Source organism: Pipra filicauda, unplaced genomic scaffold (genome assembly GCF_003945595.2).
Source record: "Pipra filicauda isolate LSUMZ 115617 unplaced genomic scaffold, ASM394559v2 scaffold253_size2546935_pilon, whole genome shotgun sequence".
Lineage (NCBI taxonomy): Eukaryota > Metazoa > Chordata > Aves > Passeriformes > Pipridae > Pipra > Pipra filicauda.
Genome location: NW_024104369.1, coordinates 131,777 through 149,238, shown reverse-complemented (window position 1 = coordinate 149,238; position 17,462 = coordinate 131,777). Strand labels below are relative to the sequence as shown.

Here is a 17,462-nt window from a genome sequence, read left to right as displayed (position 1 = left end):
TTACTAAACCTGAGGAAGCAGAGCTTACACAGTGAAAGACGAGCTTTAGGCACATCACCCTAGAATAATTTGATGCATAGACAATAATAAAATCCTCTCATTCTTTCAAAGTTCAGCCACAGAACTTAAATTTCTATGCAATCATCAGGAAAAAATAAATTGTCATGATGATACCATTCTTAACACAGGCTTCCTGCAATAGTGGAACAGGCCTGAGAAGTGAGTGCATAAATAGCCTTGCAGTTTTGTAATCTTTAGAATTTAATGAATTGCCTATTCAACTGTCTCCCTTTACAAGGCTGCTCTCATTTGCCCTCACTGACCCTATTCAATTGCTTCATTCACAAACATAAAGGCTTCTGTTTCAGAGCAACAACTAAAGTATTTGTCTAGCAACCTTCTCTAGAAGCAGAAATACTCTAGAACATCCCAGGTACTTCACTAAATACAATTCAATATGAAGCCCACAGCAGAAGAGGAACAACTGTGCAGAAGGTCCCAGGATCGGGAAATCTCTCCTTTAAGTCTCCTTGCTGAGGAAAAGAGCCCTTTTCACAGTACAGGAATCTCTAGGACAGAAAGAGCTGTCAGATATCTGTCTATCTTCAAGGACTTTACTTTTTGCACACCAAGATTCCATCTGCATAACACTACCAGTACCCTAGGTAAATCATTACCAAAGTTAGTAATAAGCCCAGTGACCACTTGGGTTAAAGCCCAAGAACTTTCTATTCAGCTGAGAGACAGAAGGAAATCTGGGCTTTCTAAATACTACAAGGGAGACTGCTTTTGGCTGGAGGCAAGTGACTTATGCTGGCAAAGCACATGGACAGTGCTTATCAAGACACATCCACAGTCAGGGTTGCGCTAAGGCCCAGTTGTTTCTCCTGCCTCAGCAGTAGGGACTGAAGAGCACAGAGGAGGAATGATGTTCTCCCTTCTACTACCCATGAAAGCAATAGGGGCTCCCCTTCCTCTGTTTGTCACCTGTTGTACTCCAGCTGCTCCAAGGAGAAGATGTGCTTGTTGAAATATTCCTGGAGTTTTTCATTTGCGTAGTTAATGTTAAACTGCTCAAAACGATTCACCTGCAAGAAGAAACAATGATTATAAAACTTAACATGCTTGACCCTGAGCTCTAAAATAATCTATAGCAGCAAGGTGGAAGATGCCAGGCCTAAAATAAAGCCAGAGAACATAGTGGTCAAGATGAACATGAGGAGGACAGTATGGGGAGGTCCACTATGAGAACAGTTTTTGTAGCCCATGCAAGGTTAATTCATAGTAAACCTAAATCATAGTAAAGGATGCTAAAGACAATCATGCTTCTCTTCTTGGAAGAAAGAAATGTAATTCCCTAAGTGTTAGGTCACTGGGCTTTCTCTTCTGTGAAATATCTGAGCAGTCACTCTGTGACTGTTCAACATACAACCCTCATCGGTTGCAGTCAGAAGTATTACAACGGCATTCTCCACACAGTGCAAAATAGATGTAAACAAATAATGTACACACAGGATTTGGATATTTAATCTGCATACAAGTCAAAAATTCAATATTATCTACCACAGTACATCTGTTTAGGGTCTGTGTCACAAACCAGACTTTGAACATCAGCTTTTATGAATACAGGTGGCAGAAATGGGCAGCTAAATATATCTTGCTACTTCCAGGGGAAAGTGACAGTGGAGAGACCCCAGACTGGGGGATACAAACCCACCAAAATTCCCTCCTATACACACTGACACCTCTAAAACCAACCCACTCCACAAAAGACAAAATCCTGACCTGAAAATTCTCGAAGCCAAAGATATCCAGGATGCCCACAGACTTAAAGTTTTCCTTGCCTTTGATCTTGGTATTAATCTTGTTAATGAGCCATGAGAAACACTGGGAATAGAGCGCCATAGAGAGGGAGTCTCTGGAGTCAGCTGCCTGTAAATACAGAGAATGAAAATGAGTCACAAAGAGAACAGAAGGCATAAGGGGCACATGAATCTCTATGGGACTTCAGGTTCCTCCACTCTTCTCAGAGTGGAGGTCTCAGCCTCTGTACGGGCTGTGTATAGTGCAGTATTTATATGTATCAAGTTTTCAAATAGCCAGGCCACACACAGATAAGCCATGTATATATAACCTCTGGGTAACTGAACTTCAGAGGCTGAAAGAAGTAGCAAAATCAGGGACATCTTTTGGAACAAGTGCTGGGGGGCAGGGAAGGTGGCAAAATATCTCACAACTAAGCCCACAGCAGTCATTTGCATCACCTGAGTCAACATTTGCAGTGACAGGCAAGGTATCCTGGTTCAGTACTCCTAGTAAAGCTGTCAAATGGGTGTCTACTCAGTTTTCAAAAAACTGGTAGGGCAGGATTTAATGAAGTATTCTGACACCAAGTTGCCCTCAAAAATCCCCTTTCCAAAACTTCCCTGCAAACAGCATTATCCTGCTGGAATCCAGTTAGGCTAGCCAACAGCCGGGACACGTGCCCCAAAAGATCATGGATTTAAATACTTTTCAACTAGAGTTGACCCCACATGCCATGCACTGATCATAACCAAGTGTCATAGGCGGAAAAAATAACTTAAATTGTGATGACTAACAGGCACTAGCTAATTGGGTGTATGTAAGCATGTGGATGAACATCCAAAATCAAACTGTTGGTATCTCAAGCGAAAGCCTGCTACCTGATAGCTGTAAAAGGAATGGGCTGGTTGCAAATTTCGATAACACTTGGACAAACAAAAGCAGCACACCTCAAATCCTCCAATTACTAAAGAGACATGAGACAGAACCACAAATTAAGAGGCTGATCACATGCTGTCCTTCTGCATATACACTATTTAGAATCGGAAACTAGAGTTTAGGGTTCTAGAAAGAAGACGAGGCCAAAAATAAGGGTTCACAACAAGAAGACATGATCTCAGGGAGTAGAAAAAGGGGCCAGGAGAGAAGACGGCAAAGATTGTGACTGGAAGAAAGATGTTGGAAGTGGGGAAAGATCCTGGAGATTGGAGACACGGAGATAAACGTCAGGGTATGCCCAAGAACCTTGGCTGGTAGTTCCTGAGCCTGGTAACTGCAACTACACAATACGAACCCATACAAATTTGTGCCCTGACCCTCCTGGACAAGCAGCACACTCCCAACTGGGAAAGGAAGTTGACATCTAGAGAACGTAATGCTGAGGGGTGAGTGAGCAAGTACATGAAATAATGAAGTAGGGTAAAAGCTTTAATCTTGTCATTTAATAAATAAACCACGGTAAATAGATTACAGGTTGTTTCCTCTGTCTCGCCTGTGACACCAGGGCAATTCCTTCAGTAGGCCAGACAGCAATGACTGATCTTCTAAATGCACCTTCATCCCCTTAGTTTTGCAACCCTAAATAACACAAACTCTTGTGTTCTGCTTTGCTAATGACACAGGCCAACTGCCTCTGAACCCTTTCAACCCCTCAGCGAGGCTTCTGAGGCCCAGCCTAGCAGATCCTCCTTTTCACCCAGCCTCACTGGTTTTCTCCTCCTTTCTCTTCCTGGGTACTATCTCCTCTTCAGCAGCTCAAGGTCGGCACAGAGCAATCTCCCTTCTCCACAGAAGAGAACATTTCAAAGCATGGGCACACACATATTTTCTGGGTATTTCTTCTCTCCATCAGATGATCTGTCTTATTAGTTGGGACTGAGAATGCCCTCAAGGCCATGCCTCTGTAGTATCTCTGGCTACACAGTTAAGTTGAACTCATTTTCCAGGACCTCCCCATCCAGCTGTAAGCAAAGCACTTTCCCTACAATACGGCTCAAATGAGATTCTCAAAGGATCTTTTCATCCTTCCAGCTTTGCCTGCCTTTAGGCCAGTTCATCCATTCAACCCACTGAAATGTCAAAGCTCAGATGGGTAGTGAGCCCATTACATAATGAGAAATCCCTGGCAACTCTATCAACGCATTCCCACAACAAGTGGGAATAGGTGGGTGCAGCACATGAGGGCTTCAGCAGGAATAGCCTTTACAGGCCCAGTGTTCAGTGCAACAGGCTTATCTAGTGAAGACAGCTATCACAATTTTCTTGTGGTCTTAGTACTTCACTGGGCTGCAAGCAGTAAGTGTGGGGTCCAACATACAAAAATGTCAGCAACAGATATACTATCAGGCAAAGCTCTATTCAGGGGGACTCTTGTTAATTCTACAACTGCATACTGTTGTTCTGGACTGCCTGAATTGTCTCTGGTATTATTTGTTATCCAACTTTATGTACTGCTAGAGAAAGATGTGGCTTATTTGGGACAGAGAGCTGAGAAGAAAAACTGTGGTACTGGATACTGAGGACATCTACCATAGGCTACAGGCTGAAAAATAATTTTGACACAATTTCACTGCAAAGAAAGGTCAAAGACTATGCAAAAAAAGAGGCCATTTCTTAAAGGCAAAACTTAGCTTCTAACATATTAGCAGGTGTGTTCACAGCAAGAAAAGAAGCAACTACTCCGCCATAATGAGCACTGCTGAGACTTCTGCTTGAATACGGTGCTGAGCTGGGGGCACTCCGCTTCTTGAAAGATGTGGGAAAACAGAGACAGAAGACAAAGAGATTTAGAAAATTACTTACAAGGAAGCACTGAAGGAACTGGATTGTTTAGCTTAGAAAAGAGAACACCACATGAAAAACTTCACAGAAGCCAAAGCTTGTAAGGTGGACAGCTGGGATGTCAAAGGTAATCTAAATATGAGGAAAATCTTTTCAACTCCAGACTCCACTGCAGCTAAAGCAGGATACTTAAAGATGCTGTGAAATTCCTTCCATGGGAAATCTGAAGGAAAGTTAGACAGACATCCGTCAGAGAAAGTCTAGTAACTCTGGTTTCTCTGCCAATACAGGCGTTGGATTGATAACCCTCTGCAGTCTGTGCCAGCACAAGATTTCCATTACAGATGTTCATTTTGCTATAACATGAAGTATCTTCCATCCTAGTAATATTACTCCATGTTTTCCAGTGTTTTGCATTTTATTAATGACAGAAGATTTTCTACAGTTATCTATGCATGGACCTAAAACACCAAGAGTGCCCTCAAGTGATCAGCAACATCACAAGAGCTACGTATCATTTTTTTCAGTCCTCCTTTGTGGTTGTATGGATATGGAAAGAAGCTACTGTGGGGTAACAACCTAACATCTGCCGGATGTTTCGTGGTAACTGTGTGCAAGCTTTTACCTTCCAGTAAATGCAGTGTAACCTGGGAGTTCGGCAAGGTAAAAGCATGCATACATGCAATTACCACAAACCATCTGATGCACCTTCTGCACGACACAAGTATGACCAGTTCCTGGTGAGTGACGGTGACTTAAAACCATTGACAAAGTGCATTGACATTTGAAAGTGAACTCCCCTGTAAAACCTAAAAAGCAGAGTCAACATTGAGACCTGAACTGCCAATAAGGGCAAAATACCTGAGGAAACAGGAAGCCCTAAACTGGAATGGGTGATACAAGAGGGAGACAGAGGGCCTGGAAATGCAAAAGTGGCAGAAGCAGTAGCATACACTAGGACACTTACCTGCTCCACAGTGAGAGGGGAGCTGATCTCTTCCCCACGCAGAATCATGGACCTCTGCGTCAGTACTTCAGAAAGCTGAAAGGCATCTAGGCCCAGGAGGTCACTGGCAATGTTCAGCACTAATAACAAAGGAAGACACTCTTTTTTCTCTTGCCTGGATCCCCATCACTCATGGGGGATTCATATTTTGCAGCTCAGTGAGGAAATCCCAGGGACTCCTACAAGGCAAGTGACTAAACTCCAGCACAAAACACACTCCCCTTTACTTAATTCTATTGGGCATACCCAAAGCTGTAAGCTCATATACCCAGTCTGAGGCAGAGTCAGCACCCATTTTGGGCCACAGATACTCCTGTAAGTCAGACTTTCTGCTGACAACAAGAAGAGCAAAGTCCTGTGTAAAGCTCAGCACTAGCAAAATATTTATCGCACGAGAAGATATGTTTTCCTAAAGGCACAATGAGCATGGGATTGCTAAACTTGGATGTTAAGAAGAGAGGCAATTAACTTAAGACTTGAAGGACTTGTAATACATATTTATTTCTTCTGTCTGTTTAGGGATTCACTCTACCAGATGAGCTCAGATTGCATAACGGTAACAGAGTGCACACTAGTAAATCATATGCTTCAAATGAAGATGGGGGGAAGTCTCTAACACACTATTTTTATCTCCAACTCCTCCCTGATCCTATTTCTTCCATCTCTTTCAATGCAAAAGAGAAATTGTGGGGCCGTGGACTCGTCTGAGAGTAGCCGGGAGCACTAATGGGTCAGAAGGCCACAGCCCAGTTAAATCACACTGGTGCCCTGGAGCCATGTATCCTGTGGCACTGCTTTTGCAGAGCTCACTGCAGTCAGTGAATCTGCTGGCAAAGGCACTGCATAACCAGAGGGAAAAAGGACAATGGAGTGAGCTTTACTGGGGGCCTTATGGGGCTTTGCATGGTCTACCAAGTTGCTAGGGTCCCACTCACCTGCTTTTGTCGTAATCTGGGCCCCGCCAGCTGTCATGAATTCAACATTTCCCAAATGAAGTGTGCCAGAAAGAAGTTTGAAGATGTCTCTGATTTCTTCAGTGCTGAAGTCCACCACCTTCATGGCAGTCTGTTCAAAACCATACAGCTAATGTTGGCTGTATTATAGCCAAGTACAATGTAACTACCACACTCAGGCCCAGTCTGTGTAAGATGTATAACTCAGAATTATAGTCACCATGAATCAAAGTGAAATGGGATGGCACAGCACCTCTCTTAGCTATACATCTCTCAATGATCTTTTCTGTCTCCCATTCTCTTCTACATTTACTCTATCACCATCTAAGAGCGGTGGGCATTTGCTCCATCCTCAAGTTGGACTATGCTGCTGACATTGCTGGTCTGTCACAGGAAGAATGGGTTTGCGACTATGTGAAGAAATCTGCCCCTGAACACTGGCAGCACAGGTTACAGATGTTACTGGATTATTTCCACATTCTCCCTTATTTTCTTTCCTGAAGGACATATTCATATAATATACTTAATTTACTCTGATCCATATAACCCCCTTACTTTGTTCTAGCTTAGAATAGTAGATTTATGCAGTAAGATTTAAAACCAGGCTTTCAGCATTAACTGCTAGAAGGTGAGAAACAGGTTACCAGATAATGAGGAATTATGGCACATTCCCTCTGTCTTAGTGCATGCATGTGACCCATGGTTCTTGGGGCATAAATTGACTTTGAGAAGCAGGACCTAGTTTTCATGCATTCACCCTGTGAGTGGGGCACTCTGGGGTTCTAGTTCCCTTCTTTCCTCCAAGCATCTCCTCAGCTGAAATATAAATGCCATGTTGCCATTGAAATCTTTGCTGTACAGGAGATGTTTCCCTTAAATCACGCCTAAGCAGGAGCTATTGAAATCCTAAGCTGACTTTTCTAGCCTTGCCTACCTGGCTTCACTTACATTACTAAAGCCCTCAGGCCAATAACCACTTATCAAATAAAACATCAATTTGCAGATTCATCCTGCTAAACCTATAAACTCTGGTAAAGGTATAGGTGTCTATTGAAATCTGTGCGGTATTTCAGAATATGCCATTTGCACAGATGATACAATTTTACTGGAATATATTTGGAGAACACTACCTTCGGATCAAACTGTTCCACTTCTAATAGTCAATTTGAGGTTTCCTGCATCAGGCTATCTGGAAGGCTCCCAGGAACCATTATGGGGTGAGGGGGTTGGGGCTCAGGCTCCCCAAAATTTTGCATCTTTCTAAATTATTATTCATACTGACTGTTTCCCAAAACCACTTTTTGAGCCTTGTTTTTACCATAAACAGGTAGAGCTGAGTTTCGGACTTGTTGAACACCCAGTTTTGGCTTAGGGCAAATATATTCTGCCTGTGAGATCTAGACCATGCAGCATGTTTAGTCCATGAGATTATGCGCAAAAGTTCAGCAGGAGTTAGGACTGAACTCACCATGACCTTACTGAACATCTCTACATCATTCAGGTTCTCATCAGTCACACAGCCAGACTGGTTCAAGTAACGATAAGTCTCTGGCTCAGAGAGGGAGAGGCTCTCTGCAACAGAAGAAAAAGAGGCAGGACAAAGACAACAATTTATTTAGCAATGAACCTTTTAATTCTATGATCTTGGTCCCCCCAAAAGTGTGTATGTTTACCATAGGGAGAGTTCATCTGAACTGATTCCACATCCCTCAAAAGCTACACCTCGACAGTGAATGCACTGGGGAGGGGGAAAGAGAAGGGTATGCTGTAAAAAGGTTTGCAGAGGCTATGCAAAATTATTTAGAACAGTGAAATCCCAAGCTGCAGAGTTGCAGAATTTATCAATACAGAATTGACGCAGAAAAAAATAATCTATCTCAAAGAGTATAGAGAAAAATAGTCTTAACTATACACATGCAGTAATAACCTCTAAATTAGGTATCATCACATGAGACAGAGCTCAGAGAGTCAGTCAGATTTCTGAAGACATCTCAGTACTGAGCAGCAGTAAAAAACTGAACATAGTTCAGTTCCTTTAGTTTTAGTAGGAACACAAAACTAAATATAAAACCAGAATTTGATCTCTGTATGTATCTGTAGTGCAACCACATCTAAAATACTTTCTGCAGGTTTGATCCCCCATTTTGAAAAGAACAAAGGAGAAGTAAAAAATCAATGGAGAAAGGAGACAAGGATGATCAAGTCCCAAAACAACATTACAGATCGGGAAGTGAAGCAGCCTGGGACACCAGCTTTGAGAGGAAGATGGGGAAGAATTGCAGATCTGCTGAAGAAAAGAATGTGTTGTATGGTTTCCCTAAGTACTTGCTGATAACCATGGTCCCCGCTATTTTCCTTTGCTTTAGCTTGATCTCTGAATTGACCTATGTGGCCATTCCTGTAAATACTCCCTAAAATTGAAGCCCTACTCCTTCCACTCTGTCAGGCCCAAATCTTCCACCTGATTATCCTAACACACAGAGAACAAGAAATTCCCCAGTCCCTCAAAACCAGAGTGCAACGTAACATGTTCCTGCCTGCCTATCTGACCTCTTTAGCAAGACCATCAGTGCTCAGCAGTGCTTGGGACAGGTACATACAAATGCTGTTAAGGGGATCCTGCACTACAAAGCGGATTCATCTACAGCCTGCAGCTGCCACTTTCTCTGTGTGCCCTCCTTCAGATCCACCTCTCTCTTCCCCATGTAATGAGCTATAAAGCCTTTGTTCAGACACTATACATGTTTTGATTCCAGTTCTTCCACTACATCATTGGTCTTCCTAATTCTTCTCTCTAATATTATCTATACTGAAGGTTTGTTGTAAAAGTATGTCTGTCATCCAACCTTTGAACTCCTGGAACAGGTCCCATCAGCAACTGTATTAAGACTCTCTACCCTTCCTTCACCTCTAGACAGTTTCATTACCTCATCACTTTCCACAGACTTTTCCCTCCAGCTCAGAATGCCTGAAGTGTCTTTTTTCATATAGCATTTCTGTCATCCTCAGCCTCTTTATCTCAACTCCCCTTTCTGCTTCCCACAAAATCACCATATGGCCTTCAAGAAAAAGCTACATATTGAGTACCTGAAATATCCGTCTCTAACTGACTTACACCTGCTTCACATGTTGGACTGGAAAGAGGACAAAGCCATATCCTATGAAATGCAATTACCTTTCTGCTCCCCGCTCACACCAGCTAGCAGAGCATAAAAGATGTGATAATTCCTCTCTCCAGGGTTCTGGTGTACCACTCTGTTCTGAAACAAAGAATACAAGAGTAGCAAGTAGAAGGAGATTAGACTTCTGGTTGCAAAGGCAAAGAGAGGACGAGGATACAGGTAAATCTCCAGGGCCAAAGTACAAGAGGGTCTTCTTCCAGTTTAGTGATGGTTTTGTCTAAATAAATTCTATATCAAGGTCTTGTCACATGTGGCTGTGCAACTGACTATGTGCTGACTTCTCTGTACTCAATAGCATGACCGGGACAAACCGAACCTGTCAGTTCTGACACTGCTCCTCAGTGAGTCCCTGAGTCCAAAGGAAACTACATCAGAGCAGAGATGCCTGCATTTGGAGTTGTACTCCATATTCTTCTCTGTGGAACTGAGTTTCCACGTACTTGTTCTCTTTCCCTTTCTCCTCGGTTAACAGCTTTTTCTTGGGGTCTCTCTGTAATGAACAGAGTTTATCAAAGATAGGAGAAGAGGCTCTGATAGATACAGAACAAACATTTTTCCTCTGCCTCTTCCTCATTTGGGACAGTTGCAATTGTAACACATAAGGATCTAAGGCCTACACGCTGTGATGAAGACAGCATCATTCAGGAGGTGATCTGGCACTCCCACACCATACTATGGGAAGAGGGCTCACCCAGCAGTCAGTAGAGGGGATACCTACCTTTTCCAGTAAATCTGAACAGCAAGTTAAGGAAAAAACATTCAAGTGACATATGCACATATTTCTTGATGATTGACAAAGAATCTTCTAGACACATTGGGATGAACCCTGTAACAAGCAGCAAATCATTAAATAACTGACACTTTGGGAGGTAGGTGAAGAGTGGTCCTAAACATCATCTCAGATCATCCTCTCTACTCATTTTCCAAGGAGGTATGATTTGCCAAAGAAATATTTAAAAGGGCAGAGTCAGATAGAGCATAGGCAACCTAACAAAGGATGAGCCACATTAGGAACACCTAGAAAGATTAGAGGCTACTCTAATCTGAAAGTCTGTATTGCTCACAGCAAGTCTTGCATCAGTTCTCATTGCTTCTGCAAGAGACCACTATCTTTAATCTACTGACAGCACAGAGAGCAGAGACTAAACAATGCAAGCCTGTTATTTACAATGGTAGTAAATTCATCTGGCTGCTACTCCAGTGGAAATTGGTGTGGTTTGCAGTCATCAGCAGCTTTGAACATCACCATCAAGAAATGTAGCCAAGGCAGCTTTACCTGCCTCATGTAGACAAAAGATAGGTCTAATCCTTTGGGAGAGAGCTCCACGGGCATACAGGGAAGAAAGTCATCATGGCACAACATAATTTGACTATATCCAGTCTTCACTGTCCTTGTCACCAGAACAAGCTCCTCATGGAAGTGGTCATGGCACCAAGCCTGTCAGACTGCAAGGAGCATCTGGATGATGCTCTTAAGGCATACAATTTCATTTTAGGTAGTCTTGAGAGGAGCAGGGAGTTGGACTCAATGATCCTTATGTGTCCCTTCCAACTTGAGATATTCTTTGATTCTAGGATTAGGGTTACAAGGTCCACTGGAGATGGCAGCCTAAAACAGGGAGTCATAATTCTCTTCTGCATCCAAATATTCTGCAGAATATAGTGATTCTTAGTTTGGTCTCACAAATTCATTGGCAGAACTAACATAAGGCAATAATTTTATGGGAAACAGACAGCATGCAATCAACGTGGCAGCAAATTCCAGGGTTTTAAGTAACATGTGTTGAGATTGCCAAAGTGAAAAGTCAAACTATGTCCCTACCTAATGCAGTACCTAGACAAAAGGTTTCTACAGTTAGGTGCTGCCGAGCCACAAAACAAACACTTATTCTCTCTTTAGGTTGCAAATTTTCCCACAGTTATAAACTGGCTTTGAGAAACTGTGACAAGGGATTTCCTGACCCGCACTGAGCATCTCCTCATCTTCACTTACTCCATCCATTCCTGGTCCACTGAAGAAAAGGATACAATCAGTTACTCGGCCTCCCTGGATGTGTCCATGTTGAGAGAAGTGCAACTGGATGAACTTGCCAAAGCGGCTGGAGTTGTTGTTATAAACTGTCTTGGCATTTCCAAAGGCCTCCAGAATGGGGCTGCAGAAATGAGGCAATGAAGATATGATTAGTGGTGGGATATCATTAAAACAAAGCATGTGCCCAGTCTTTTGACATTTGCACGGAGCGCTCTGCCACGAGAGATTAATTTGTTACAGCACCAGCCTGGACAAGCGGGAGAGCTCAAGGGCAAGGAAGAATGGCAGGAGCAATTTAACACGCTGCTAGATAAATTTTAAACCTTTGGGATTGGAGTTAATTAAATCAGTCCCCAGTCCACATGGGCAGCTGGTGCTCACACTGTCAAGGGCATTCCCCACCAATGTGGCTTCAAGAAATGAAAGGTGGCAAGGTTGTGTCCTTAACACAGCAGCATCCCGTGAATGGGTTTGTGTTATTTTCAGGATTTTCAGAATCATCAGACATATAGGGCAAACACTCTGTAGCTTTAAACCACATACTTCTATATTTGTTCTACCTTTTTTATTTCTGCCTTTGAAAGAGAAAACAGTAGAAGACATTTATTAAAATTACAGGCAAACATCTTCAAACTAACAAACAGTAATAAAACGATCTGTTTAGTACTGAAATTTGATACTGGAACACACAAGCCCTTGTTACCTAAATCTTGCTTAGGCTGATTCAAGCCACATGGTTTCCAAGTACAGGGACTATACACACACAATAGATTTGAAAGCTACATTCTAAGAGAGCCACAACATCCACTTCAGGAAAAAAAAAAGTTGAAAAAAATCTATCACCAAACATCAGACAGGTGATAAATTGAAGATAAATTGTCTCCTGTCACCTTCCTGTCTTCAGGAGGTTCATACAACGTGGAAAACAGTGAGTTGAAATGCAGCTTGGTTCTTGCTTCACAGAACAGTTAAAGGGAAAAGCCTAAGCCACTCAAATTGACATGCTGAATTCAGGTTTAAAAATATTCATTTCTGCAATTTGGCCAATTCTAAAATAATCTGGAGGCCTGACAAGCAAGGGGTCATAGAGATGCTACTAGAACAGCCTGCACGTTGTCATGTCTAATTTTAAAACATATATAGTTTAAACAAAAATTATTACCATTATTACTCTGAGAAGTATTGGCATTTAAATATCTCCATCGATCTACTGTGCAGTTCCACTGGAGACTGGGGCGGATATGGGATTATTTACAAGTTTATAAATATAGCATCAAAAGACACCACTGGAGCTTGCAGAAAGCTTCAGGTCTTGCAAGTGTTTGCTAAGGGAGGGCTGTGATTGGGGGAGACACTCAACAACCTTCAGGAAAATTCAGGGAGTATTTTCGTAACTTACCTCTTGAAACAATCACCTCCAAGAAACAAGCATAAAAATGAAAATTACTCTGTTATAACACATTGCAATTATAGAAATGCCAGTTAGAGAAATTTGTAAGGAGGTAAGTTCCTTGCCCTGGAGAATCTGAACTCCACGACCCACAACTCCAAAACAAGCATGTAAATAAGGACATTGCACAGGAATATCCCACTGAGCAAACCAATGCCATGAATCAACCAGTTTAATGGGGAGAGCCAGAAAAAGGGAGGACAGAGTTATGTTATGTGACCACCACAGTTGCAGTGAGAGCGCAGGAACCAGCCTGCCAATCTTTATGGCTGTAAATCATGTTAAAATAGATAAGAAAAACACAAGGAAATATCTTTACAGTTTAGTTTGGCAATGGGTTCACGTATATGAGTGCTGAAGCCTTTCAGACATAGGGAAGAAAATAAGCAGATGCGTGTCTGAGGCTGGCAGCAGTTGCAAGGCAGAGCAGCGAGGGTGAGCTGGTTCAGTCGGGAATGAGGGCAGATGCCTGGGCCGAGCAATCTGCCCACACCAGCAGCACATCACAACGTGGCACTTGATGCAGCAGCAAACTGTGAGGAGGAGCAGCACATCAGGAAGATGATGCTGGCTGCTCAGCTGGATGTGGGCAGGGTGTGCTCCAGGATTCAAAATGATGGGGACCAGTTTCAATGGAGCAGCAGAAAGCAAAGTCTGGAATTTAGAAATACTGCACCATATGCAGCTTCAGTATTGAGATGCACAGCTGACGACAAAAAAAGGAAGATTTGAAGACTTGGGGGGATGAATAACAGGAAAGGTGGCTATGCTGTCAGCAGTGGCACCCAACATGGAGAAGGGAACTTCAGAGTGAAGCAAGCAAGAAAAAAAGCTGAAAGTTAGCAGAATTATTAATGAACTAATGGAGATTTTCAAGAAAGAAAAAAAACGCCAAAGGAGTTTTCAGAGCCTGATTTATGAGAAATACACCAAGCCTGAATGTTACAACACAAGCAAGTGATAGAAAGCTGATGGAACACTTTGTTTGCAATGCTGTCTGAAATTGAGAAATAATCCAGCATTGTTCCTTGCTATGTGCTGGGCTGCAAGCATGAAAATCCACCATAAGCCAACCGGAGGAGGGCCAGTGGCAGAGCAAGTGAAGCTGAACCCCAAACACAAAGTAGGCTTCATAGGAGTGGCAGCAGCTTCTGGGTCTGGGCCAGGCCTTCAGCTTCTTGTCTTCAGCGAAAAGGTGACAAATCAAATTCTCTTGCACTCTTATTGCAATAGCTCACGTAGCACTAGAGACGTACACAGAACAGGTCACAAGCTCTTACTTCACTCCAGCTCACAGCTGTGTCATCTTACAGACTCAGGAATCACCTATCCACCATCCTAAGCTCTCTGGATCACTGTCAAGTTACCACTTAACTGCTAAGCGTGCTTGAGCCTTCTAAGCTGCTTGCCTTAAAGCAGATTTTGCAGATCTTGAGTCATGACTGTACTGCACTTCAAAGCTTTTTGCAATTTGCCTATATCCTTGGTAAAATGTGCACACCTGAAAAGTATAAATCATCCAACAACAGTCTCTCAAGCAGCAAGTCCAAGGGCAACAGCCCTTCTGCTCAATGTTGCTCTGCTTATAAGGATCCTAAAACCCACAATGCTCTCACAGCTGCCATACTACACACTGCAGGTCTGCTTAGGCTATTTTCCCCACAGTTCCCTGTAGCTTTTCTGCATCACCATCTTCCAGGAAACATTCCTTCTCTCTACTCTCTGAGCCCTGAAATATGCCACTTGCATGCAAGTCACTTTCACACAGATAGTTCAAAGGATTCCAACTTATTCTTATTAGATCCTGTTGCAGATATCTGATTTACTCCTCTGGAGGTTTCTGCAACTATCACAGGCTCCAGCTAGGACCAACCTACAATCTCAACCTTGGCAATACCAAACTGCAGGAGCCCCATCAAGGTTCTCCAGTCACAGGTAAGACAGTCTTGTGCTGAGAAATTTTGTTTAATTTAATTTATTAAATAGAATTCAGGTATTAAAGAAAAGGAGGACACAAACAATAAGACAGCCACTGAATTAAACATTCTTCTTCCCTCTTCCCCAGGCTTACCTAAAGTCAAACACCTACTGACCTCCTTTTCTTAGCCTCAGCTTTCATTTTTACCTCAGGTTACACCCAGTCCCTCATAATTTCCCCAAGGCAGCACAGGAACCTGGGGACACACACACAGGACTACTTCTTTCTGTCACTCTATTTCCTTGTTTTCTCTGCTTCTTTTTGTCTCTTAATGCTTTTCCTCAGCTGCGGTTTGCTTCTTCAGGTTTTTCTGACACTTTTTTCCTTCGTGTACCTGTTCCAGTGTGGGTCACCTGTCCCTCAGGGGTGTCCCTGCCCTTGCATGGGCCATGGTCCCTCAGGGGTGTCAGGACCTCTTTCGGCATGAAGGATTTCCCCCAAAGCATGTCTCCATCCCCTCATGGCTGCTGACTTCTCCCCCAAACATGTTTGATCTAGCTGCCATGTGCTTCCCTGCCTGCCTGATGCCCTGCCAAGGTTTAGGTGGGTCTTGGTTGTTCCCTGGTGCCAGCTCCAGTCGAGACCAGCTGTGACCACCCGGGGCCCCTTACAGCTTCCATGGATGTTCTCCGTGATATCAGTTGCCTGGACAGCAGGAGAGCTGCAAGGAGGCCCATGGGACCCCTGAGGGCAAGACATTCCAGCAGCCTGAAACACATGGAGGCCAGGGGAGAGCAGGGGCAAATGAAGGAGACCAGGAATCAGACCTTGACAGACACTCAGTGTGAGGACATCCACAACCGAGAGGTAGAGCATTAATTCTCTGGCTGCCATGCACACCCTGTGTTGCTGTTGGAAAGAAGCCTAATCCATCCGTGGACAGCTGGGAGAGCAGCCAGGTGAGGCATCCCGGCAAGACCGCAACCTTCGCATTTCCCTGACGTGACACCGTTCAGCTCTGTGATCCTCACTACTCAGGTCTGGCTCCATCCATGGCCCGGCTGCCCAGAAGGCAGGGCCCCCCCAAAGGCAGGGGCCCCCAAAGGCAGGGCCCCCCAAAGGCAGGCTGACTCAGCACGTTGGGTGCCCAGGAGGGTGGACTGTACCTGCTTTCCAGGATGGCTTCTTCCACGCAAGTGCTCTTCTCACACGCAGGGGCCCCAAGGGAGGTCTGGCTCATGGCTGACAAGAATTTCAGCAGCAACTTGGTGCTCTCAGTCTTTCCAGCTCCACTTTCTCCACTGTTAGGAAAAAACATACATTTCATTTACAAATCCAGGACAGACAGAGCTGATGACCATCCCACCCACAGCACAGAAGAGGGATGGTGTGGATATTTAGGCAGAGGCCAATGAAAATGGAACAGCGGGAGCAAGGCGTGTGATGCAGTGAGGGAGTAGCTGGTTCTTCATTTCTAACCTTATCAGAACACACTGGCTGTCATGACGCTTCCACAAGCAGCAGTAGCACTCATTAGCGGTGGCGAAGATATGGGGAGGCAGCTCACCCAGCCGGTGCTGTCTGTACAGGTCTATGGCATCCACACTGTACAGACCAGGGATGGGTTTGTAGGGATTTACTGATGCCAAGATGGAACCAATGTTTGTCTAGGGGGAGAAAACAAAACACAGCAAGGAAATAAAGCTCCTGGAAAAAAAATAAAAAGATCATGACAAACCCAGACCCTGAAATAACTCATGGTGAAGGGAGAAAGCCTATATAAGGATGCTGAGCTTCGGCAGAGAGCTCCCCGGTTTGGCAAAAAATGTCAAACCACAGGGAAGGGGCTGCACAATTGGGTATGGATGGGGCACTCTGAATTTTGCTGCTTTACAATATAACATTCTTATCCTGTTATCTTTGCTAAATTAGGCTTACACAATTTAAGAACATGAAGCCATCTTCATACCCATCTATCTTGCTGTGCTTGAAGCTGAACAGCACAACCAGGACTGAAGGAGTCTCAGGAGACACCTTCAATGCCCCTATACACAGTCTTAAGTGGAGGGGGCTTGGGAGGGTTCAAGAACCACCTCAACAAAGAGGTGCGACACAGACACACACTCATATGCACATACATGTGCAAAGAACCACTACAGCATATAATTTTTCTTCTGCTGAAAAATGCTGTTTGGAGCAGCTTAAATAATTTTGTAAACCAAATCAAAATTGACAGCTGAAGATGAAGCTCTGGATTTCAAGTCAAAACATTTCTACATTTTCTAAACATTTTATTCTGAAAATATTTATTTTGAAAATCTCACAGTTCAAAAAAGA

At 43.5% G+C, this 17,462-nt stretch overlaps 1 protein-coding gene across 3 annotated transcripts in view; it reads right to left on the bottom strand.

Moving 5' to 3' along the window:
- Window positions 1-17,462, bottom strand: part of LOC113994781 (unconventional myosin-X-like) — a 92,394-nt gene that overhangs the window by 51,657 nt on the left and 23,275 nt on the right. Inside the window, exons 4-13 of one of the 3 annotated variants that reach the window (XM_027734207.2) lie at window positions 16,605-16,792; window positions 16,292-16,426; window positions 11,754-11,878; window positions 10,444-10,457; window positions 9,719-9,803; window positions 8,012-8,115; window positions 6,526-6,655; window positions 5,552-5,670; window positions 1,786-1,932; window positions 988-1,088 (exon numbers count right to left, since the gene is read on the bottom strand). In XM_027734207.2, coding sequence (XP_027590008.1) covers window positions 988-1,088; window positions 1,786-1,932; window positions 5,552-5,670; window positions 6,526-6,655; window positions 8,012-8,115; window positions 9,719-9,803; window positions 10,444-10,457; window positions 11,754-11,878; window positions 16,292-16,426; window positions 16,605-16,792 — 1,148 coding nt within the window. Of the gene's footprint in view, window positions 1-987; window positions 1,089-1,785; window positions 1,933-4,605; window positions 4,744-5,551; window positions 5,671-6,525; window positions 6,656-8,011; window positions 8,116-9,718; window positions 9,804-10,443; window positions 10,458-11,753; window positions 11,879-16,291; window positions 16,427-16,604; window positions 16,793-17,462 lie in introns of those variants that run through there. The other 2 variants (XM_027734208.2, XM_027734210.2) reach the window with 2 other exon arrangements.